Genomic DNA, 25,744 nt, shown 5'->3' on the forward strand with positions numbered 1-25,744 from the left:
CGTGAAACGCGAGAAGTCATCAATCACAACTAGACAATATGAATTTCTATTGATGCATAGGACATTGACCAGACCAAATAAATCCATGTGCAAAAATTGGAGCACCTTGCTGATTGAATTGATCTGTTTTAGCAGGTGTGGTGTAAAGTATCATAAATTTAGTATTTATTTTGAGTCAAGGAGAGGGACTCGATGAGTTGACGCCTAAACTCGTCAAGTAGGATCGCGACTGCTGACTAGGATTAATGAATGGACTCGACGACTTGGAGATTCAACTTGGCGAGTCCGCGCTGTGGACAAAAACCCTAAATCCTTGGGCCTGAGCCCTATTTAAAGGACCTTATGGCCTTCATTTGCGGCCACACACTCTTGAGATACCCTAAATGAAACAGAGAGCATACAGAGTGGAGGAAGGAGCTAATCTCATCACCTTTAGTGCATTCTTGCGAGAAGGAGAGAAGAGATTCAAGCTAGGCTGATTGAGGAGCTCAAAACTACCATTTCTTCTTCAAAAAGGGTGTTGTTAAGGTATGAATCCATGTCTATTTTGTGTATTTAGTAGATCTCTTTCTTTACCCTTTCTTTAGTTGGAATGTGGAGCATGTGAAGACCCATTGAGGATTAGACTTCAGATCTGGACCTTGAGAGGCCCAAAGAGTCCCAACAACCAAGCTTTATGCTGTTGCATGAGAAAATTGAGCCTAGGACTTCATTTTAGAGCTATTTCTTCAAAGAGGGCCTTATGTGCGATGCATGAACATAAAGTTCAAACCTTTACGTAATTATTGAGCATTGGGTAGTCATATCTATAGGTTAGAGAAACAGATCTGACCTCAAAAGGTCATTTGAGTGTGGCTATGGAAGAAACTCGCCGATTCCATAAGAGAACTCGACGAGTCGAGTCGGGGTTGCCCCGCGATTCATGACCAGTGGTAACCCGTCGAGTGGAAGGTTCACTCGATGAGTCGAGTGAGGCCTTAGAAGGATTCGGAGGACACGCTTCGACTCGCCGAGTCACCCGAATGCACTCAACGAGTCTGGTCAAAGTTTGACCGTTGACTAGAGTTGACTTCAGTTGACCTTAGGGTTTTAGTCTAGCTGAATCAAGAGAGGTCAGGAAGGGGTAGAATGGTCTTCTACCCATTCTTTAGAAATGAGGACAAGAGAAAGTATTGATTAGAGATGTTATTATTTTGATAGGCGGAGGAGGCTTGGTCGGGTTATCAAGCAAGAGGTTATTCGACATCGTACGAGGTGAGTCTTCTCACAATACATTACCTAGAGTGGTATCTATGTGCAGACCGGAGGGTCTTATGTGTTATGTGTATGTATGAGATTGTGTGCGTTATGTTATATGTATGCTATGTGTTATATAGACCGGACAGGAGGGTCCAACGATTTAAACCGGACAGGAGGGTTCAATGATTTAGACTGGACTGGAAGGTCCACTGAGCTACGGGATTGGAGGGTCCAGCTTGGACACATTGACCGGAAGGTCATATAGAGCTTCAGCCTCGTGTGGCTATTATGTGTTGTATGTGGTATTTGGGGAACTGACTAAGCATTTATGCTTACCTTTTGTGTGATATGTGATTCAGGTAGCAGCGACGATCGCGGGAAGGCGCCGGCATGATTTGTACACACTCGAAGAAGAGTTGTCGAGATTACGGGAGTTGTTATTTTGACATTTGACATTATGAGATTTTGAGACCTATTATATGAGTTATGGTTGTTTTAAAATGAAAATTTGTTTTAAATTTTTACGTCGTTACAAGTTGGTATCAGAGCCTTGGTTTGAGGGATTCAGATGCACCTTCCGGTGTATTTGAACTCAAACTGAGTATTTGAGAAAGTTTCTCATAAAAGAAACAATTTTTCTAAAAAGAGTAAAAGATTTTCGTGAAAAGCAGAACGGAGCAGTGTGTATGATCAGCCAGTGCCTGAACGGTGATTTCCCACAATACCCTTACCTTATATGTTATGAGATATTGTATGATATGTTATGCATGCTAGAGTAGGCTAGGTATTCCTATTAGGACTAGAGTGGCCTGATTTGTGATGCCTTAGCCTAGGAGATTACTGTTGCTATGAGATGCTTTGAGAGTGAATAGGTAGCAGTGAGGAGCTTATGAGAAGTCTACCGAAGGGTAGCCTATGTTTAGCGAGATGTAGAGTACTTGTGATATGGGATCCTAGGAGGAGGACTTGGAATGAATGTTGATGCGGTGTGGAAGGTAGTATAAGGCTCGTACTACTGAAAACATAGGATGAGTGCGCAGTCCAAGTAAGAATCCTTAGGATACTAGGGAACAAGTAGGGTTGAGTTATCAAGTGTATGTATACCTAGAGACATCATGGTTGGGACATGCCACAGACCAGAGACCAGTGGCGTGAGTGACGAGGAGCTTCGTCGGATGATCCACGATGAGGTGGCTGCGGCTATCCGCGCAAAGATACCAGAGATGTTTGAGTCTATCAAGACCACCTTGATTGAGACATTTGACGAGAGACACACAGCGGTTACTGAGGTTGCGGATGTTGCAGCTCCTGCAGTTGTGGCTGCTGCTAGACCTCAAGGGGGTGACTCGTTGTTGTTCCGGGAGTTTAGCAGCACGAAGCCACCAGAATTTGATGGTACGCAGGATCCGATTTCTGCGATGATATGGATTTCTAATATCGAGGGATGATTCTACACCTGTTCGTGTCTGGAGCATCTGAGGGTTCGGTTTGCACTGAACCAGCTTCGCTTGGGAGCGAAGGATTGGTGGAAGTTTGTGACGGCGGATATCACTACTGCGGAGATTTCGGCGATAACCTGGGAGAGGTTCACCACCATGTTTAGGGATGAGTATGTTCCCCTGGTGGAGAGGGAACGGTTAGCTCAGGAGTTCTTGTCCCTCAAGCAGGGGACGGAGTCTGTGAAGGTGATCACATGGATGTTTCACGAGAGGGCGTTGTTTCGCCCTGAGCACGTGTCGTCTGAGCAGGCACGCATGAGCCGGTACTTGAGCATACTGAGGAGGGACATCCGTGAGCTTGTGGCGAACTCGTCATATCGGACATTTTTCGAGCTCCAGTCAAATGCCCGGAAGAGGGAGATTGAGCTGGAGACTCAGGTCAGGGAGGAGACCGAGTCTCAGAGGATGGACAGACGACCGGCGCAGGCTCAGCCAACCGCCAAGTGGGAAAAGCCCACTGATTCGAGATCAGGAGGTCCGATGGGCCACGCTTGTGGGAAGTGCGGCAAGAGTCACGAGGGAGTGTGCAGAGCTGGGGTGTGTTACAAGTGTGGGAAGGAGGGGAGTTTTGCGAGCGATTTCCCCAAGGGATTCTCGTTATGCTTTCATTGCAACCAGACCGGCCATCGGAAGGCCGAGTGCCCACAGCTACTGCAGGGATTGACACAGGGATCTGCACCTGCTGCCTGAGCTACTGAGGGTCAGCCAGTGAAGGCCGAGGCATCGAAGGCTCGCAGGAGAGCCTTCCAGTTGACAGCGGATGACGTCCGTGCAGCGCCCGATGTCGTGGCTGGTATGTATTCTTTCATTTATTTATGCTGAGTTGAGATATTGTGCTTATATTATGTTATGTGTGGGTACTTTTCTTGTGAGTTATGTACCTGCTTTGGTGTTATTTTACTCGGGTTAGCGTTTAGTCAGCACATCAGTATCCGAAGAGAGCCGTTAACTCGCCCTTTACGAGTTTCCATAGCTGACAAGCGAGTGGTGTATGCTATTGACGTGATTCGAGGATGTGTACTTGAGATCTTCGGTGTTGAGTTCACGATAGATTGGTACCGATTGCGATGGGGGGTGTTTGTGTCATCGTGGGCATGGACTGATTGAGCTGATTTGGAGGTGTTATCGACTGCGAGCGTCAGTTGGTGACCATAAGAGACCCTAGTGGGGGAGTACTTACGGTGTATGGCGAGGGTACCCGATCTGGATCAGCATTTTGCTCAGCTGCCAGAGTGAGGCAGAGTCTACAGCAGGGTTGTGGAGTTTTTGTAACCTATGTGATGGATACACGAGCTGCCGCAGAGAGGCCGGTTCTATTGATGAGGTCCCGATAGTGCGTGAGTTCCCGGATGTTTTCCCTGAGGAGTTGTTGGGTGTGCCTCCAGAGAGGCAGGTGGAGTTTCATATTGATTTGGTTCCATAAGCAGCGCCTATTGCTAAGGCACCCTATCACCTTGCGCCACCAAAGATGCAGGAGTTATCCTCGCAACTTCAGGAGCTGCTAGGGAAGGGATTCATTTGGCCGACTAGCTCGCCGTGGGGAGCGCCGATTCTTTTTGTCAAGAAAAAGGATGGTTCACACAGTATGTGTATTGATTACCGGGAGTTGAACAAGTTGACGGCCAAGAACCGTTACACGTTACCAAGGATCGACGACCTATTCGACCAGTTGCAGGGTGCATCTTGGTTCTCCAAGATTGACTTGAGGTCGGGATATTATCTGATGAGGGTGTGGGATGAGGATATCCCAAAGACGGCGTTTAGGACTCGTTATGGGCATTATGAGTTCGTGGTGATGCCTTTTGGGCTCACCAATGCACTAGTAGTGTTCATGGATCTTATGAACTGGGTGTGCAGGCCGATGTTGGATCGTTCGGTGATTGTGTTCATTGAAAATATCCTAGTATATTCGAGATCCAGAGAGCAACATGTGGAGCATCTTAGGGAGATCCTTGGAGTGTTGAGATCGGAGAATCTTTATGCCAAATTCTCCAAGTGTGATTTCTGGTTACGAGAGGTCCAGTTCTTGGGACATCTCGTTAATAAGAATGGGATATTGGTCGATCCGGCCAAGATTGAGGTGGTTAAGAGTTAGGAGGTGTCGAGGTCCCCCATTGAGATCAAGAGTTTTATAGGGTTGGCCGGCTATTATCGGAGGTTTATCAAGGATTTCTCCAAGATTTTCGTTCCTCTCACCAGATTGACCCAGAAGGGCATTACTTTTATTTGGGGTCTTGAGTAGCAGACCTCGTTTGAGACTCTTTGCCAGAGACTGTGCGAAGCCCCGGTGTTAGCCCTTCCAGAGTGAATGGAGGATTTCATGGTATATCAGAACGCATCGATATCGGGGTTGGGTGCAGTGCTTATGCAGATAGGGCATGTGATAGCATACGCATCAAGGCAGCTGAAGCCTCACAAGGTGAGGTATCCCACCCACAATTTGGAGTTGGGGGAGGTGGTGTTTGCCCTTAAGATATGGCGCCATTACTTGTATGGGGTTCCGCGTACCATATACACGGACCACAAGAGTTTGAAGTACCTGATGGATCAGCCTAACCTAAATATGTGCCAGAGGAGATGGTTGGATGTGGTAAAGGATTATGATTGTGAGATCCTGTCCCACCCGGGCAAGCCTAACGTGGTAGCCGATGCCATGAGCCATAGCGCGGAGAGTGCCCCGATACGAGATATTTGTATGAGGATGACGGTGATGACTCCGGTGTTGGATATCATCCGAGAGGCCCAGGCAGAGGTTGTGAAACTATAGACCCGCAAGAGAGAACGGGTGATTGGGTAGTTATCTAAGTTTGTTACCGATAGCCGAGGGCTTATGACCTTCAGGTTCAGATTTGGGTGTCGTTTATGGGCGAGGCACGTACCATCCTGATGGAGGAGGCGCACAGATCAAGGTTCTCAATCCATCCTAGGGCCACTAAGATGTATTTGGACCTGAAGAGAGAGTATTGGTGGCCCTGTATGAAGAGGGATGTGGCGTGGTTTGTTGAGAAGTGCTTGACCTGTCGCAGAGTTAAGGCCAAGCACCAACGTCCGCATGGAAAGTTGCAGCCACTCGAGGTTCCCCAGTGGAAGTGGGAACAGATTTCCATGGATTTCATCACATAATTGTCGAGGACCGAGAGGGGTGTCGATGCAATTTGGGTGATCGTTTACCGGCTGACGAAGAGCGCTCACTTCCTTGCAATTAGCGAGATCTCTTCCACAGAGAGACTGGCAGAGATGTATGTGAGAGAGAGGTGGTATAGGGTCATGGAGTACCGTTCTCGATTGTGTCAGATCGATATGTACGTTTCACTTCCAGATTCTGGAAGAAATTCCATGAGCAGTTGGGTACGATGTTGCATTTCAGCACCACTTACCACCCACAGACTGACGGACAGAGTGAGCGGACTATTCAGACGCTCGAGGACATGCTTCGAGCATGTGTGTTGGACTTCGGAGGAAGTTGGGACACATACATACCATTGGCTGAGTTTTCCTATAACAACAGTCACCATTCGAGTATTGGTATGCCTCACTTCGAGTTGTTGTATGGGAGGAGGTGTCAGACACCCATCTGTTGGTCAAAAGTAGAGTAGCGAGTGATGGGTAGCATTGAGATAGTGCTTTAGAAGACTGAGCAGATACAGCAGGTCAGACAAAGGTTGCTGACAGCTCAAAGTCACCAGAAAAGTTATGTGGATAAGCGACGTTCCGAGCTCGAGTTTCAAGTTGGGGACTTCGTACTCCTGAAGGTATCTCCTTGGAAAGGAGTGATCCGATTCATGAAGAGGGGCAAGTTGGGGGCCCCGGTACATTGGTCCTTTCAGGGTGACCGCGAGGGTGGGCAGAGTAGCGTATCATGTAGAGCTACTTGTGGAGTTGAGCCAGATACATGATACCTTCCACATGTCTCAGTTGAGGAAGTGTATAGCCGACGATTCGACGGTGGTGCCACTAGAGGATATATAGGTGGATGCGAGCCTGAATTACGTTGAGAGGCCGATCGCGATCCTGGATCGGAGGATCAAGATTCTGAGAAACAAGGAGGTGCCCCTGGTTCAGGTCCAGTGGCAACATCGGAGAGTGTCCGAGCTGACTTGGGAGCTGGAGTAGAAGATGCAGGAGCAGCATCCGGAGATGTTTGTAGAGAGAGACTTCGAGGGCAAAGTCTGGTTCTAGTGGGGGATAATTGTAACATCCGGATTTCTAGGTATCATAAATTGAGTATTTATTTTGAGTCAAGGAGTGGGACTCGACGAGTTGACGCCTAAACTCGTCGAATAGGATCGCGACTGCTGACTAGGATTAATGAATGGACTCTACGATTCGGAGAGTCAACTCGGTGAGTCCGCACTGTGTACAGAAACCCTAAATTCTTGGGCCTGAGCCCTACTTAAAGGACCTTATGGCCTTCATTTGCGGCCACACACTCTTGAGAAACCCTAAACAAACCAGGGAGCATAGAGAGTGGAGGAAGGAGCTAATTTCATCACCTTTAGTGCATTCTTGCGAGAAGGAGAGAAGGGATTCAAGCTAGGCTGATTGAGGAGATCAGAACTACCATTTCTTCTTCAAAAAGGGTGTTGTTGAGGTTTGAATCCATGTCTATTTTGTGTATTTAGTAGATCTCTTGAATCTAGGGTTTCTTTACCCTTTCTTTAGTTGGAATGTGCAGCATGTGAAGACCCATTGATGATTAGACTTCAAATCTGGACCTTGAGAGGTCCAGAGAGTCCCAACGACCAGGTTTTATGTTGTTGCATGAGAACATTGAGCCTAGGACTTCATTTTTAGACCTATTTCTTCAAAGAGGGCCTTATGTGCGATGCATGAACATAAAGTTCAGACCTTGACGTGGTTATTGAGCATTGGGAAGTCAGATCTAAAGGTTAGAGAAACAGATCTGACCTCAGAATGTTATTTGAGTGTGGCTATGGAAAAACCCCCCGAGTCCATAAGAGAACTCGACGATTCGAGCCGGGGTTGCCACACGATTCATGACCAGTGGTAACCCGTCGAGTGGAAGGTTCAATCGACGAGTCAAGTGTGGCCTTAGAATGATTCGCAGGACACGCTTGGACTCGCCGAGTCACCCGAGTGCACTCAACGAGTCTGGTCAAAGTTTGACCGTTGACTAGAGTTGACTTTAGTTGACCTTAGGGTTTTAGTCAAGTTGAATCAAGAGAGGTCAGGAAAGGGTAAAATGGTCTTCTACCCATTCTTTAGAGATGAGGACAAGAGAAAGTATTGATTAGAGATGTTATTATTTTGATGTGTTATGTGTATGTATGAGATTTTGTGTCTTATGTTATATGAATGCTATGTGTTATATAGACCGGACCGGAGGGTGGGTCCAACGATTTAGACTGGACCGGAGGGTGCAACGATTTAGACCGGACCGGAGGGTCCAAAGAGCTAGACTGGACCGGAGGTTCCAATGAGCTACGAGACTGGAGGGTCCCGTTGAGACACATTGACCGGAAGTTCATACAGAGCTTCAACCTCGAGTGGCTATTATGTGTTGTATGTGGTATTTGGGGAACTCACTGAACATTTATGCTTACCGTTTGTGTGATATGTGTTTTAGGTACCAGCGAGGATCGCGAGAAGGCGCCAGCATGATTTGTACACACTGGAAGAAGAGTTTTCGAGATTCTGGGATTTGTTAATTTGACATTTGACATTATGAGATTTTGAGAACTATTATATGAGTTATGGTTGTTTTTAAATGAAAAATTGTTTTAAATTTTTACGTTGTTACATGTGGTTTCCGATGATGCTTTCCCTGGGCACATGACACACACTTTTCAAATGTGATGAAGTCTCTGACAGGCAGGCCAAGGTCCATTTCATTTTTAGCAAGACGATTCAGATTCTTAGCGTTTGCATGACCGTGTCGTCGGTGCCACATCGTAGCACTTTGTTCTGTGACTTTTGAAAAGTGGCAGGTGACTTGCTCAGGAATGTTGCTATTCATGTCTATTATGTATGCATTTCCATCCTGCTTTGATTTAACAAGAATCCACTATTTATTAGTAAAATGTGTTGAATAACCCTTGTCGCAAATCTGAGAGATGCTCAACAAGCTATGCTTTAACTCGGGAGCATAGTTGACGTTCTCAAAACTTAGCACTACGTGTGTCATAGTTCCTCTTTGAGTATCTTTCCGCCTTCCCCGCTCGCAAAGGAAACGAATCCCCCATTAAATTTATGAATGTTGATCAACTTGGAGATGTCTCCTGTCAGATGCCGGGAGCAGCCGCTGTTGACATACCAAGGTCTGACGACATTCTTTTGCAACTGTCCCTACAAGATGAGCGGGATCATTTAGATTTGGGGACTCAGGTCATTACTTTCCTGGGTTGACCCTTTACAATCACATATTTATCTTTTAAACCCTTTAATTTTGAATCATTATGTAAAACACTTTCAGAGGATGACAATGATTGGTTGGAAGTTAATTTAGGCACCTACTGATATTTAGGTTTCTTAACAAGCACTGGTGGTTTTGAAACATTTTTCTTTTCAGTTTACTTTGAGCATTTGGATTTTCTACCAGAAGTGGTTGAAGATCCAGATCCGCTCTTTGACAAAACCGATCTCAGTTGAGCCTTGTTCGATTTTGGCAAGCTGTTTGTGACTTTGTTATTGAAAACCTGTTTGTTCTTTTGAAAAACTGCCTTTTTCTTGTTTTGATTAGCCTTCCAATCATCATCTCGAGAACGAGCTCTTGAGGACTTTCTAGTTAAAGACCTTCCTCTAGACTTTCTCTCTCCTCTTAGTGACAAAAAAATGCAAAAAAGCCCGATTGGAACAATTCCTTATGATGTGACCAGCAGTACCACAACTGAAGCAAATCTGTTTATTGTTATTGGAATTGGTACCGCCTTTTTCTGATTTATTTTCTTTAATGATACTCTTACTTTTTCTACAAGAACATGTACAAGAATCAAATTGTGCGATAGGTGAGGGTGAATCAAGTTGTGTGATTTGTGGAGTGGGTGTACTTGTAATAGAAACATCAAGAGCATCAGGAACATCAGGATTATCAAACAAGTCGCCAAATATATCAAAAAAATTCAACTCAAAATGATCCGATGCAGAAGCATCACAAGATGTATCTTTGATTTCAACATAAAAAACAAAAGAGTTATTATTTGAAACAGAAACAGCAGGTTCAGACACATTTTTATTATTAGAAACATATCCTTCAGCTTCTTGCTTTGACTGATTTAAGGATTGATCTGCATGGGAAGTAGAAACATTAGTATTTTCAATATTAATAGTGCCTCCTAAAACAAAACCAGCTGGTTTTCCATAAACCTTGAATGGTTCGTTGGCAATCTCCTCTTTAGTCAAAGGGTGATACTGATATGTGTGATTGAAAGGCTGAGGTACTTTATCGTATCCTAAATCCTTTTTCTGGTTATTTTTAAATTGCAGACAATGATCTATCATCTTCCCAACTACTTCGCCTGACACATCAAATTTTCTAAAATAAAAGTCTATAGTTTCAAATTTTCCTTTTAATATGTCAAGCTCAGCAGTTAATTCAGCAAGTTGTCTCTTAACATAGTCATAATTTTCACATTTATTACTATAATCTTCCTGAAGCCTCCTAAGTTCTTTGATTTTTGCTTCTAATTCAGCCTTTAGAGGTTTCTGTCCTTTCCTGAGTTGATAACCTTCATATCTCAGGTCCTCGTTCTCTCTATGTAATGATTCTATGTGCTCAAGAAGATTTTTAACATTATAAATGCATGTTTGAGAACAGGAAGATGGACTTACCTCTTTTTTCTTCAGATTCTGAAGTAGAAGATACCATTAAGGCAAACTGCAACTCCATCATTTATTCTTTAGGATCAATCTCAGCTTTCTTCATAGGAATGTCATTTATTTGAGCCAAGTGAGCATTTTCAGGTCCTAAAATATTCAGTGCCTGAATCTGGCCCTCCCAGTCAAAGGACTAAGCAACTACTGCCGGATTAGCAGTCTCACTGTTGACAGCAACACTTCCACGACTGTTTCCTACTGGGACCATTGTTCGATCACTTCTTACTCTTCTATCGGGTTTAGAACGTTCACAAGCAAAATAACCTGGCTCGTGATAGTTGTAGCAATGCAGCTTTCCTTTGTTAAACCCTACCTTCTTATCAGCATTCATCCCCCGGTTGTTCTTTCCCGTCTTCTTTGCAAATTGCTTCGCCCTGAATACTGCCATAGCTATCTGCCACGTAATATCCATTTCTTCCACATCTTCTGGATGAATTTGATCCAGGTCAGCTAATGAGAGTTGAGGTGGGAGCTCTACAGCTACAAAATCATTGTAATAGTTGACAAGTCTAGTGGCAAGAGCTAAATTTTCATCGCTTTCTTTGGAATTTGAAGAAGGAACCATAACTGGTGCATTAGAGGAGAAAGCAGCTTGTGGAGCAACAAAAGACTGACTTTGTGGATGAGACATAGATGATGAAGGAGTAAATGATGTGGTTGATGGAGTAACAAAAGTCTGATTCTGAGGTTGTTGAAAAGCAAACACTTGGCCTAGAGAGCAGGTAAGTGATGAAAAAGCATTGTTTGAAGAAATTCCAAGATTTGCAGACGAGTAGGAATTCACATGATTAATCTCTCGTTGCTTATCATCAAGATCACAAGCTTTGATGATTGCCATAGTTTTAGCAAGACTAAGATGATTGAGATATTTTGTCTTCTTGATGACGGCCACGTTCATATCCTACGACTTCGGAAGTGAATTCAGCAGCTTTTTGTTTATCTCAGATTTAGTCAAGAAGATCCCAACTATATTCATCTCAGTAGTAAGTGTAGTAAATCGCTACAACTGAGCTTCCAGGGTTTCTTTAAGGATATAATTGAACATGTTGAACTTTTTTTCTTAACATATCCTGACAACTCTCTTTCATGTCTTCATTTCCCTCGTAGACCTCAGTTAAAGCTTCCCATAGTGCTTTGGCTGAAGTGTATTCTTTGAAACCTTTATCTATATCGGGAGATAAAGCCATAGTCAAAGTAGCTAGAGCCCTTTCCTGTTTTTCAATCTTTTCAAAATCCTCATCAGTGTAATTTTCAATTGCTTTGTTAATCTGTTGTCCACCCGAAATAGTGGTAGTAATTCTGATTGGTCCTCTGAGAATGCTTCGCCAAACCTTGAAGTCTTTCATTTTTATGTATTTCTCGATTCGATATTTCCATTATGGGAACCCTTCTGCAAACAATAATTGTGGAATACGGGTGGTTGTTCCCATAACAGAATCCAGTTCATGATAAAGTGCTTGACTTTGAAAATCCATTTTTTTATATATTTTTTTTAATTGAGAATAAAAGAGAAAAATAAATTGAAAGAAGTGTCAAATGACAGTTTGCGGTCACACAGTTTACGTTCGAAGAGTTTGCAGACGAGTTTACGGTTTACAGTTTACAGTTTCTGTAGATACTCAGTTTACGGTCGTGAACTGAGTTTACGGTTATTGAAGAAATCTAGTTTGCGGCCGTAAATAGGGGTTTACGGCCGTGAACTCTTGGCCGTAAATGCACAGATGTTTGATGAAAACTTGAATTTTTAGAAGATTTGATTTCCTTTTGTCACGTAATCACCAAATCAAGTCTCGAACAATGATGAAGCTAAGTTCCTTTGACTGAAAACGTGATTGAAAGATGTTTTAACACCGGTTTTGCTCTGATACCAATTGTAAAGTCCTAGAAACAAGATCTTAACCAATGAGCAAGCCATCTAACAATCAAATAAGATGAGAATTGAGGAAAAGAAGAATGAATCAAAGCTTTCACATGTTTGTATTCAGAAAACGTCTGGTACAACTCTAATAATGACCGTAAACTCTATGGATCATCAACAACCACTAACAGACACAGACTGATCCTATATATAGGGGAGAAGACATGACCGTAAACTGGACTTGGCCGTAAACAAGTTTACGGTCGTAAACACACTCTTGCCCGTAAACACACCAAAAACACTTCAATTACAAGACTCAAAGTACAAATGACCTATACATCCAAAAGCCTAGCCCAAACCATAACATGGACCTTTCACTTGTTGTCGGATATTTTTGGTGAGGCTCTCAGAGCTTGTGAATTGCGATCAAATTAGAGCAATCAGAGAAGTAATCGCATATGGTGGGGCTCTTGGATCTGAGGAGCTTGAGGGCGATAAAATTAGGGCATTGTTTGATCGATTTAAGGTTGTGACAAGAAGGGGGAAACGAGATTTCGCAGTGAGATATTCAAGTAAACTTGTTTCCTTTGATGCATACTTAAAAATATTTTAGTAGCAAAACCTGGGTTAATATTTATTTTAGCGGAATAAAAAAATTGAAGTATTTCAATAAAAATTAAATGATATTTAATAATTGTATGACACAAAATGTTGATTTTTAGTAGCATTTTTATATTATTGTGTCATTAGTATATATATATATATATATATATATATATATATATATATATATATATATATATTAGTGACATAAGTTCCTAAATGCCATTAAATCTGTTAATTTTACACTCACATATAAAATATGTCACTAAAAACATTGTATAATGGCATAAAAAGTATATGTTATTAAAAGTATATGTCATTAAACGTCAATTAGTTTGTACTGAGGTGAATAAACAACTCAAATTTGGGTTTCGTTGCAGGAACCAAACACCAAAAGCAAGACAAGAACTCAATAGAAAACAAACACATGCACACAACATATTTGTAAATCAAATCTAGAACAAAAGGTGTGTGCGTGTTCAAGTTTTTCCGAGTTCTTGAAATACCATACATTATGATGAACAATCCTAAATTGGTTCTTGAAAATTAAGCTAGATTTAGAATTGAAATATGAAGCTAGGGATTCCTTTTGTTTATGTGTTCATCTTCATCTTCGTGTGTTCATCTTCATCTTAGGATTTTCGTGAACCCATGTTAGACCAAAAACTCATTTGTTTCGGTTCTTGGAACCGAGTTCTTAAAAATAATGTTCTTGAACAACCCTATAACAATAGCTGAGATCCTGAGATCTTGAAAATCCCTACAATGTTTTCATATAATATTTTAACCATATATTTTTCCGAGTTCTTAAAAATAATATTTTTTGATATTCTTAAAATTATTTTATACAATTACGACTTGCTCCACAAATAGATTAGATAAGCTTGAAGATACCTTATATTTGACTTATTATTTAAAGCAAGTTGGCCAATAAAATAATCTCATATATTACATTTCTTAAGAGCTGTGGCTGATCTCGGACATGGTTTAAATTTTGATATATTTGATATATTGACTTTTTAAACAATTGAAATTTAAGTTCTCTTAAAAAAACTACACATGTTTGTAACAATGGTACGCATTCGAAAATTAGATTTTAATAAAAAGTAAACATTTGGTATAAAATATAACGGGTGTCACCTCAACTACACTATCATGCTACAAATCTAAGACTTCATTATCATGCAATAAATCTAAAAGTTACTGTTCATTCCACCTACTACTTTTACTGTTTTACTAACATAAAATTTAAGATACAAGATAGGTTCATCTCTTTTTGAGGATTTACTGTTTTACATACATAAATTTTAAGATAAAAGATAGGTGCATCTCCTTTTTGCGGATTTGCCAACTCCGCCCCACAGCCACCCACCACCTAATAGATGTAATAGATGGAGTTGCCACATGAGCCCAAGTCCTTAAGACCGGACATTGCACGTCTTACCATCGTATAAACATCACAGAACCAATCAAGAAAATTATGGTATGTGGTATGTGAGTCATGATTTTGATGTATGGTTTTCCTTTTGCCAGTTCGAAAATTAGCCGTTGCCTTTTTTTTTGTTAAATTATTCTATAAATTAAACTTTTTCTCATTTTAAAATCACCAAGAAACACAAAACTATCTCTAGATTTTTTCAAAAATTTTATTTCAAAATGTCTTCTTCTTCGTCCAATACATTCGTGTTGTGGGAAGTAGAGTTTATCAAGGACATCATGTGCATAACACTTGCTTATTTGTAAGAAAATAAAGACGGAAGTTCACGTCCAAAAACAAGAAATCCTCCTCTACAGAGAAACTGTGAAGTCGGACACAACCAACTGGTGATCGACTACGTTTCTGAAGATGCAATGTACGTGAAAAAATTCAGGCGTCGGTTCTGGATGCGTAAGGTATTATTTTTATGTATTGTTGATGATATACAAAATCGTTTCCATATTTTTGGCAACGAGTTGATAGAAGAGGTAAAAAAAAGGGTTTTCCACAATCCAAAAATGTACAGTTGCAATTCGTCATCTAGCATATGGCATGAGACTAGACTCATTGGATGAGCATTTGAGGATGTCAGAGCGTACGACCGGGGATTACCTATATAAGTCTGCTAAAGTTGTTATTAACCTTTATCGTAATCACTATTTACGCAAGCCTACAATTAGCGACATCCATCAATTATATACAAAAACAAGAAAACAAGCATGGGGTTCCCTGGAATGTTTGGTAGTATTGATTGTATGCATAGGGGGTGGGCAATGTGACCTAATGTGTGGCGCGGTCAGTTTATGCGAGGTGATCAAAAGCAGCCGACAATAATTTTAGAAGCAGTGACGTCATATGACCTTTGGATTTGGCATGCATTTTTTGGTCTATCGGGTACCAACAACGACATCAATGTTCTAGACCAATCGTCAATATTTAACATCATCTACCTTGGGAAATCGTATAATGTGTCGTTTGTAGCAAATGAGACGTCATACAAGCGTGGGTATTACATTACTGATGGAATATAACATGAGTTAACAGTATTTGTGAAGTATTCATATATACAAAAGATGACAAGTGATTAAAGTTTAAGTCAGCACAAGAATCTGCTAGACGACTTGTAACGCCCCAAAAATCACAACTAAAAATTTCTTTAAAAACATTACTAAAATCATATTTATAAAACTTTATCATAAGTCATAACATAATTTTCGAGTATTAACTCAAAACATATCATCATTATCAGAGTCAAACATTCCCAGGCTAACTGACTATGGTGTGTGCACTACAATCTTCCCGAGCTCCTCCTTTGAAAACTAAGTATCTGAAACCAAAACTGAAAACCGTAAGTGTAACGCCTGTGTTTCCGGGCTTGCCATTTTTAGCAATGTAATAGTCTAGGTTAACCTTTGTAACCCGTTTTGAAATAATAAGATTGTATTATTTGAGTATAATGTGTTTTGTGCTTAATTGCTTAATTATGTGGTTTGATTAATTAAGAATAAAAATAAGCGTCAAAATTTAAGTGTAAAATAAACTTAATATCTTTGAATAATGTTGTAGTAGTTGAAACGAGGTTTCCGAATATATATAGAACGCCCAAATCTGACTTCGTATGAAGAAGTTATGATTTATCGAAGTTTCGGCTTAGCAGTATGCAGCCCGTTTTACTCGATTTGAGATCGAGGGGTTTTTAGCCGAAGCAATCTAAATGAGAATTGAAGATCTCATTGTTGGTATCGAAGCGATAAAAAGTTAGGCGAGAACGGACGTCAAACGAAGAAGTTATGAATTTATAACGAAAGTTTCTGTCCTGGCCTATTAAAAATAAATAATAAAAATAAAATCAAAATTAGCCGACGAAGTCTAAACGAAAGTTGTAGAGCGTAGTCTCACCTTTCCGTGGATATAAAGAACGTCGAAAACGGAGTTCGTATGAAGAAGATATGAATTTCCGAAGTTTATTAAAAAATTTGTATTTATATTTAATTGGAAATTCGGAAGCATTATCCGAAGGCGAGTCACCGGTCTGATCCGAGGTATGCCCCGCGTACTCCGAAGGTGTCGACATAGCAGCAAGTGGCTTCGGATGACGCATGCCATGACGACTTCGGACCAGTACGCCCCGCGTACTCCGAGGCTCCAGCCTCCTATAAATAGGATGCGAGGGCAGCCGACCCATTTGCCAATTTCCTCTCTTCTCTCTCCCGTTTTGCATCGTTTTGCGTGCCAGAAATATCCCGAAGCCCCGGTATCATACTCTAGCCCCGAGGCAAGTCCCGAGATCCCGAAGATCCCGAGAAGTGCGGTTCCCGAGCCGAAGCTCTGCCCGCGAGAAGTTCGATTTTTGAAGAGATCTTCCAGATCTGCTGAGGATTACTACTTCTGCAAGTCGTAGTGTCGTCCGATCATCTTCTGATCAAGTGAGTGTATACTACCTTTCATAAACACGATAATAATACAAGTTTGGTTTGAGTGTATTAAGTATATTGTTGTTTATATGTGTGAGTGTGTAGTTACTTTCTTCTAACGCATAATTATGAAGTATTTTATACGGAATACGTATTATGTGTATAATTTTGTGGTTATGTGTGTGAATGTGTATTCACTTTCTTCTAACTCATAGATATGATTTATTCTCTATGAGGTATGTGTTATGTGTGTGTGTGTGCCTCATATGTTATGTGAAATATGTGTTGATTAAAGCATGCTATACAGGTTTTTAACTATGTATAAAAATGTATATTTTTATCTACTAATATGTTGGGTAGAACATGGGTAGATAGTTGGTGTGTAATAAACAGATGAGAGGCCTCGTTGTTGTTTGATTTAGTCATCTAGCGGAGTTTAGATGACGACCACATACTTTTCTAGATAGTCTTGTGGAAACATTAGCAGGTTCGCCACCTATAGGTGTTAATGAACTTGGGTGTTCATTCGCTGCACTCCATCCCCCTCATGGTTGCCTTATTTGACTTATATTGCCGAGGTACCCCCGAAGCATGTGTTGTCGCCCCGATGAAATATTCTTAGACTAGGTCCCTTATGTTAGTTGTCTTAGGGACATTAAAGTGAGAATAACGGGAATGGGTAATTGGGTTATTGTTGGTTGGTGAAAATTAAATATGATTATTTATTGTGGGTTGAAAACCCTATATGCTCACCAGGCTCCCAAGCCTGACCCACTCAGTTTTAATTGTATTACAGGAAGTGACGCAAGGGCATGAGATGGATGAACCATCAAGTTGTTTTGTTTACAAGTCTGCATATGTTTATATTTGTTGAATGACTTGTAATGTATTCGTTTATGCTTATTGGTCTGTATCGGAACATGACACCCCGAGTTTGATTATAATGAAAATACATTTCTTTTATGAAATGCTTCGGTAAACATTGTTTTATCATGTTTTGTTTTTGGGAACAAATTCCGCAACTCTTTCAAATCAAAAGGATTTACTCTGAAAATATTAAAAAGCATAAATGAAAATCGGTCTTTTCTGGCCGAGATTTTCGGGATGTCACAGTTGGTATTAGAGCATTAGTTTAATCGAACTAGGAATTTGTAGGATTTCTAGACTTCAACTTAGAATGCTAAGTGGAATTTTGAGATGTGTGTTTGTTGTGTTTTAGACACGAGCACTAGTTTATTTTAGGGAAGTTGCCTAAAATGCTTTATGTGCTAAATGTTATATGTTGCCATATATGATATTATTTGTTCGGATCTATGATCTGTTGCCGACCGGATCTAGAAACCTTATGTGTGTAGGATTCTAAGTGTACGTCTACAAATTTAGAACTAGCATGTAAACGTTTCGGAGTGATAAGGATGATTTGATTATCTATCATGATTGAGGATCTAATTTCACCTTATTTGGTGTGTAGATCAAAATGGTGAGAACAAGAAGTGGAGTTGGGAATGCTGACAAAAACATGAATCAACCACCAGTGATTGAACAAATACCTGTCGTAGCAGCAGCACCTGAGCCAATAACCATGGCTGGTGTGCAATTGATGATTCAGGCGATGTTGGATCATCAGATGGATGAAACTAGACGGTTGCTTCAACAGAATCGTGAAGAACTGTCAATTCGTGTGGAAGATCCTGAATTAAATGAAGGGCACTCGGAAGGTGGAAACTTCAGTGGGTCTGTTGGTCCAGCCAACCCACCGATAGTTAGGCAAGATAACCATGATGGAAGAAATGATGGAATGGGATGGAAGTACAAGGACTTTTTAACTTGCAAACCATCGACCTTTAATGGAAAGGAGGATCCGATTGGAGTTATGGATTGGATCTCCGAAATGGAGCTAGCCTTCATGACTTGTGGCTGCAGAGGCAAGTTGCAGACTATCTATGTCGTGCGTCAATTCCGAGGTGGAGCCGTTCGTTGGTGGAACACTCTAAGGAAGACTTTGAGCCCTAATGAGCCACTGTAATGGTCATGGGCAGAGTTCTTGGTGCAGTTCAAGTGCAAGTTCTGCTCGGCTCAAAATTTGTTGGAGTTGGAGAATAAGTTTATGACATTGACGAAAGGCAGCATGTCAGTTGATGAATACACCAATAACTTCACCGATAAGATGGAGTTTGCCTTGCGTATCATTCCAGATGAGCTGACAAAGGTGGATCGGTATGCGAAGGGACTCCCATGGGAGTACGAGGTGCCAGTACGTCAGGCACTTACTCTAGAGGCAGCTATCTGGGCTGCCAAGTCTGTTGAGAACATGATTAAGGGAAGAACCACCGACAAGGTTGAGGTTGGTGAGAAAAGAAAGTTTGAGGGAACATCTGGTTCCGGTAAGAAAGGCAAATTTTCGAAATCTGATTCGAAAAAGTTTGGAGGAAAAGGAGGCGAAGCGAAGTGGTGTGATAAGTGTAAGAAAAAGCACTTTGGGAAATGTAGCGAGGATGTAACCTGCTACAAGTGTGGAAAGGTCGGACATTTTGCCAATGAATGTCCGAACAACAAAAGGATTTGTTTTGGGTGTAATGAAGAGGGGCATATTTTGAAAGACTGTCCAAAGAAGAAGGAGGCAGCTAGGCCCAACATTCCACCAAAGCCGAAGGCGAGAGCCTTCCAGATGACACTTGAGGCTGCGAAAGATGAAGCTGATGTCGCTTCAGGTACCTTTCTCGTAAACGAATTACCTGCTCAAATATTGTTTGATTCTGGAGCCAACTACTCCTTTATTTCGCATGAGTTTGGTAGAAAGCTAGCCTTGCCTATTGATAGACTAGATAATGCCTTATTAGTCGAAGTAGCTAGTGGCAAGTTTGTACCTGTTAGCCATCGTATGAAAAACATCTTGATCGACCTTAATGGGAATAAGTTTCACGAGGAATTATTGCCCATCGATCTCAATGGTTTCGACATCGTGTTGGGAATGGATTGGCTTAGCGCCAATGATGCCGAAATTTTGGCAAGAAGAAGATAGTGAAAGTAAACCCGCCTGGAAAAGATTCGTTTATGGTGTATGGGGACAAATGGCGAGTGAATTCTGGAATCATTTCTCTAATGAAAGCCAGAAAGTGTTTGACCAAGGGATGTACATCATATTTAGCATTTGTGATTGATGCTAAGAAAGAAAAGAAGGTGATGCAGAGTATTCCAGTGGTGTGTGATTATCCGGAAGTGTTTCCCGAGGATCTTCCTGGATTACCACCTGATAGACAAGTGGAGTTCAGAATAGACTTGTTACCAGGGACCACGCCAATAGCAAAAGCACCTTATCGATTAGCACCGACGAAGATGAAGGAGCTGATGATGCAACTTCAGGAGTTATTGGACAAAGGTTTCATTAGACCTAGTTCATCGCCCTGGGGAGCTCCGGTGTTATTTGTGAAGAAGAAAGATGGAAGTATGAGAATGTGCATCGATTACATAGAGCTGAACAAGGCAACAATAAAGAATAGATATCCGTTGCCGAGGATTGATGACCTATTTGATCAATTGCAAGGTTCGAGCTATTTCTCGAAGATCGATCTTAACTCAGGATATCATCAGCTGAAAGTAAGAGAGCAAGATATCGAGAAGACTGCATTCAGAACTAGATATGGACACTACGAGTTCTTGGTTATGTCGTTTGGACTAACCAATGCTCCGGCAGCGTTCATGGATTTGATGAATAGGGTTTGTAATCCTTTCCTTGATAAATCCGTGATAGTGTTCATAGACGACATTCTGATTTACTCGAAAAGCCAGGAGGACCATGGCAGACACTTGCGAGAAGTGTTAGAAGTTTTAAAGAAGGAGAAGCTTTATGCAATGTTCTCCAAATGTGATTTTTGGATTCGTGAAGTCCAATTCTTGGGTCACGTGGTCAACCAAGAAGGGATAATGGTTGATCCAGCAAAGATCGAAGTTGTGATGAAATGGGAACAACCGAAAAGTCCCACGGAGATTCGAAGCTTTTTTGGGATTAGCCGGATATTACCGAAGGTTTATCTAAGGCTTTTCTTCGATTGCTACTCCATTAATAGCTTTGACCCACAAAGGAGCTACTTATGCTTGGAGTGATAAGCATAAAGAAGCATTCGAGAAGTTAATGAAGAAGCTATGTGAGGCACCGATACTTTCTCTACTCGATGGAGTTGAAGACTTCGCTATTTATAGCGATGCGTCTGGTGTTGGATTGGGTTGTGTTTTGACCCAAAGAGAAAAGGTGATAGCATATGCGTCTCGACAGATGAAAGAGCATGAAAAGAATTACCCGACTCATGATTTGGAGTTGGCAGCAGTAGTTTTCGCTCTGAAAATATGGAGGCATTACCTCAATAGGATGTTTATACATGTTTAATTAGTGGTAAAATCACTAATTGGTTATATACATATGTCTTCATATGTATTTAGGATTATTGTGTGTGTCTAAGTCTTCAGTTGACACCAAGCACTCGTCCGACACTTCCTTCCGATCCACTCACTGCAGGTGAGTTCATACCCTTTGAATTAACCTTTTAAATGTTTTCAAATGTTTATAAATGCTTTATGGGGGGGATACAAGTTGAAAATGTTTAGTTATTATATCAATCACATGTGATTAATAATTAAACATGCAAATGACTTTACTTTACGTTAACTGTTTTGCCAATCAGTTTTCATCAAATGTTTATCTTGAACGTTTTTTAAGTGTTTAAAATACTTTATTAAACTGTTTATTAAACACAATATGTTTCATTTCAAACCCTGTTACATTTGTGGGTCAAACAAAGGTTCCTTTATACTTAAACTATTGTTATCAATCAAATACTTTCAAACCCTTTTATAAATTGACATCAAGTCGATCTCTTCTTAGGTATTAATAATCTTTTAAAGGTTTTTACAAAACTCCTTACATACTTTTATATTGTCAATTGCATGCCGGTATATGTATAGTTATATAATTAATGTTTAAAGGACATAGGAAGGCTAACCCGCTTTATTTCCTTTTTCCAGTTGGGATGGGCTTTGGTAGGGTATCAGGTATCCGTCTGAAGGTTGTTTAACTAGCAGTTATATATCATGTATACATATAGAGACATAAGAGTTGTCCTCAATCAGTTCAGTACCTTTGGGTAGCAAAGGCATTACTTCAGGTTATACCACTACTAGAAAAACAGCCTTTTACAACGCTCATTGTGCGTCGTAAAAGGCTCAGACGACGCGCAAATGCGCGTCAAGGAAGACCCTGTCATAAAGAGAGACGCACTTTTGTGCGTCGTCTATAGACGACGCGCATTTACGACGCTCATTTACGACGCACATTTACGACACGCATTGCGTATCAAGGAAGACCCTGTCATAAAGGAAGATGACACGCATTCGCATGTCGTAACCTTACGACGCGCGTGTTAATGACACGCAATGCGTATCAAGAAAGCCCCCGTCAAGAAAGGCCATGTCATAAATGAACACGACACACATTTTTGCGTATCATAATTTTAAATGTTTACAAAAATTATTATTTATAGATTTACTTATTTTCAAATTAAATTTTCATTTTATGTTTCATAATAGAAAATAAAATATCATATACAAAAAATAGAATCCATTGCATAAATTTAATGTCATACAAATAATCGTTCCATGGAAAGATAAAACAAATCAATAGAAGTTGTAACAAAAATTTACAAATGAATTAGATACAAAAAATACAATCCATTGCCCTTTTGCTTATTCAAGATCAACCTACAAGTAGCTAACTAATCTGTACAAATTCGACCTTGATTCTAATCATTTTCTTAAATACTTTACAAACATAATTCATCCATAGTACCTGAACCATATATAGTTGCAGCCTTGTTTCTTCTTCTTCTGAACTTATCTCATGCAACCATTGCTCTAAGCCTAGTCTGAATAAGTACAATAGCTCCTTGTCAATTATGTGAAAAATACAACCGGAGAGTGGCCTACCTTCATAATAGCAACAACTAACGAAGCAGGAATGAAAGAGAAGGCAATACTCACAAATACAAACATTTCTTCTTTAGTTCTTCACATTCTTGCACTGACTCATAAGCTTTACCATCCTGCATCAATGTAAAATAAAGGCATTAAATGTTAAATCTATTGTGAAAATATACAATATATAAGAAAGGAAATCAAATAATTACCTTATAGTGTGACCTTGCCAAATTAATTGATATATCAAGGAGTTTTGAGGTGTCACGAGAAGAAGTGTTGACTGCATAACGTGCTAACTTAAAAGTTGTAATAGGACATCGATAATCACATCTTGCCTCACAAACAAGCACTAGAAGATTGTGAGATTCTGGATACTGGGGTGCATGATGCAAGGCCTAGCTTATGGGTCCAGAAACCTGTGACAAATGAGGGTATGTAAGTGTAAATATGGATGTGGGACTTGATGCAAGACTATGACCCTTTTCTTTGCATATAACAAGTACCTTTGAAGATGAACGTTCACCAGAAAGTAAAGCAAGCTTTGCAAGACCCATCATAAATTCTGGAAGTTGCACAAAAATCGTGTTTTAAGTACAATTCTTCACAAAGTTATTAGAGAGAGAGAGTAGGTAGTATTTGAACAGGTCTTAAACAACAATCATAAGCTTCATCTGCACAAAGGAATGTTAGTTATTCACCAGAAATTAAAGCAAGCTTTGTCGACTTGATGCTACTGATTCTAGCTCATGTAGACAAGCCTTGGCCAATGATAGTTCCTGATCTTTCTCTGTGTTCATCTGTTGGACTAAATTCTCAATACATCTGAATGGTGAACTACCCCTTCCTCTTACCAAGCTTTTTCCGAATAACTGTGCTTCTAAGCTAGACTTTGATGGACCTGTCTTCATTAAATTATAAGCGTTCTATTTGACTTATATATATATATATATATATATATATATATATATATATATATATATATATATATATATCCCAATAGCACATTCGTTTATTTATTTGCATCTTCATGTGCAAAATTAAAATGCAAAAATTCAAATAAACTAATATCCCAGTGCTAGTGGTATATATAATATTCAAATAAAAATTCAAACTTTAAAAAAAAATATGTTAGAATTATATAATATATTAATACAACACATTACAAGTTAGAAAATAAGATTATAAGTAAATCACAAATTTGGTCCCTAGGGTATACAATATACAATTCTTTCAGGTTTGGTCCAGGGGCAAAATGGTCATTTAAAAAAAACTAGCAGCTGAGTAGTTAGATTTAACGACTAAGGGACCAAACCTGCAACTATATGAAACCATGACCATAGGGACCATATTTGTAATTTACTCAAACATATATGTTACTCCTGACTTGTGTCAATCTGCATGATAATTTACTCAAACATATATGTTACTACTGACTTGTGTCCCATTCCTTTATTAGGTCAAGAAAGTCTCCAGCAGATTCATTTCTAATCTGTAAAACAAGAATTGATAATCAATAAAATCATACAATTTTAATTTCATGAAAACGATTTTAGCAAAACAAAATGTTACTACTGACTTGTGTCTCTGGATGGTTTAACCTCAAGCTTTCACAAGCATCTTTGTTGGAATCTACAGCCCAATCCTACATATAAATTTCAACTCAAATTGGTAAAATAAAAAAAGGGCCAAATTAAATTAAGTTAAATTAAATTAACTCATTTTATCTTACTGTTGACAGATCTACCCCAGATGCCTTTGCTCCAAAACATAATCCAGTTTACATTCCCCCACAACTAGAATACATATCTAATAGTGACAGTTTTATTTTTTATGTTTTAAATTATTATTTGTTCCATTTATGTTAGTATCATTGCTTCCGTTACTATGGATTTCCTCCTTAATACATGGAACATCTGTAACATTAAAAAAAAATGTTAGGCACAATGAAGCATAAAAATGAGATTAATATGTTAATAATAACCAATTACCATTTTTTATTGTAGAAAATGTGGAGTAATCTATGTTGTATTTCATGTCATAATAATAATCACATGGTGGAATAGACTTCAAATTTACCTGTGAAATAAAATAGCAAGATATGAATTATGAATATCAGAAGAAGATATTAAAAAAAATGAAGTATAAGTTTTGAACATACACCAGGTGCTATTTTGAGTACTTTGACTTTTGAGACAATGCAATCTAAGGGATTGTCATTTTTTAAGGTAGAATAGAACAATCGCTTGTTGTCATGAGATGCTGCTTCATCTTTTCCTATGACCTGAAGAAATAAAATGCATAATCAATTTTACTTTGTATGGTATTCATATGCTTGCTGTTAATTCATAACATTCATAAAAAACATAACAAAGTCATATGCTTCTGTACCTTCTGCTGATACTGTAAAGCTTGAGCTTCTGCATGGATTACAAGTTTAGATATATACTTTTTACATTGCTTCATCTGCAAAACAATTCCAACAAATCAATCATACAAACAAATATGTCATGGTTTTCCATTTTTTACGGTCCAACCTCATTAGCTTGTTCTACTCTTTCATCTTCAAGATCTTTTATCTGTGCTTGAAGTTTCCTGAGATGCCATGCCATCAAATATACCATTATCCAATTAAATCCAAAAGAAAAAAAGGATCCTTGATTTTATTCATTAAATCATGAATAAAATCATACATAAAATCCAAAAAAAATGAATTTGTTTCTGAAAGCATATTGAATTATGAACACTTAAAGAGAAGTTATCACTTATCAACAATAGTGGAAGAAAAAAAAGGTAACCTGTTTTATCACAATACTCCCATGTCTAAGTTCAGCTTCCTGTCCATGAAATGAAAACT

The 25,744-nt window shown here is 39.8% G+C and overlaps 1 protein-coding gene across 1 annotated transcript; it reads right to left on the minus strand.

Moving 5' to 3' along the window:
* Positions 1–24,711: 24,711 nt before the first annotated feature.
* On the minus strand, positions 24,712–25,511 carry LOC128127285 (DNA (cytosine-5)-methyltransferase CMT2-like). Its single transcript, XM_052765737.1, has 5 exons — positions 25,425–25,511; positions 25,279–25,353; positions 25,049–25,171; positions 24,879–24,966; positions 24,712–24,803 (listed from the first exon to the last, which is right to left on the minus strand). Exons 1-5 carry the CDS (start codon positions 25,509–25,511, stop codon positions 24,712–24,714), a joined length of 465 nt encoding a protein of 154 aa, XP_052621697.1.
* Positions 25,512–25,744: the final 233 nt, after the last annotated feature.

The sequence above is a fragment of the Lactuca sativa genome, chromosome 7, assembly GCF_002870075.4.
Source record: "Lactuca sativa cultivar Salinas chromosome 7, Lsat_Salinas_v11, whole genome shotgun sequence".
NCBI lineage: Eukaryota > Viridiplantae > Streptophyta > Magnoliopsida > Asterales > Asteraceae > Lactuca > Lactuca sativa.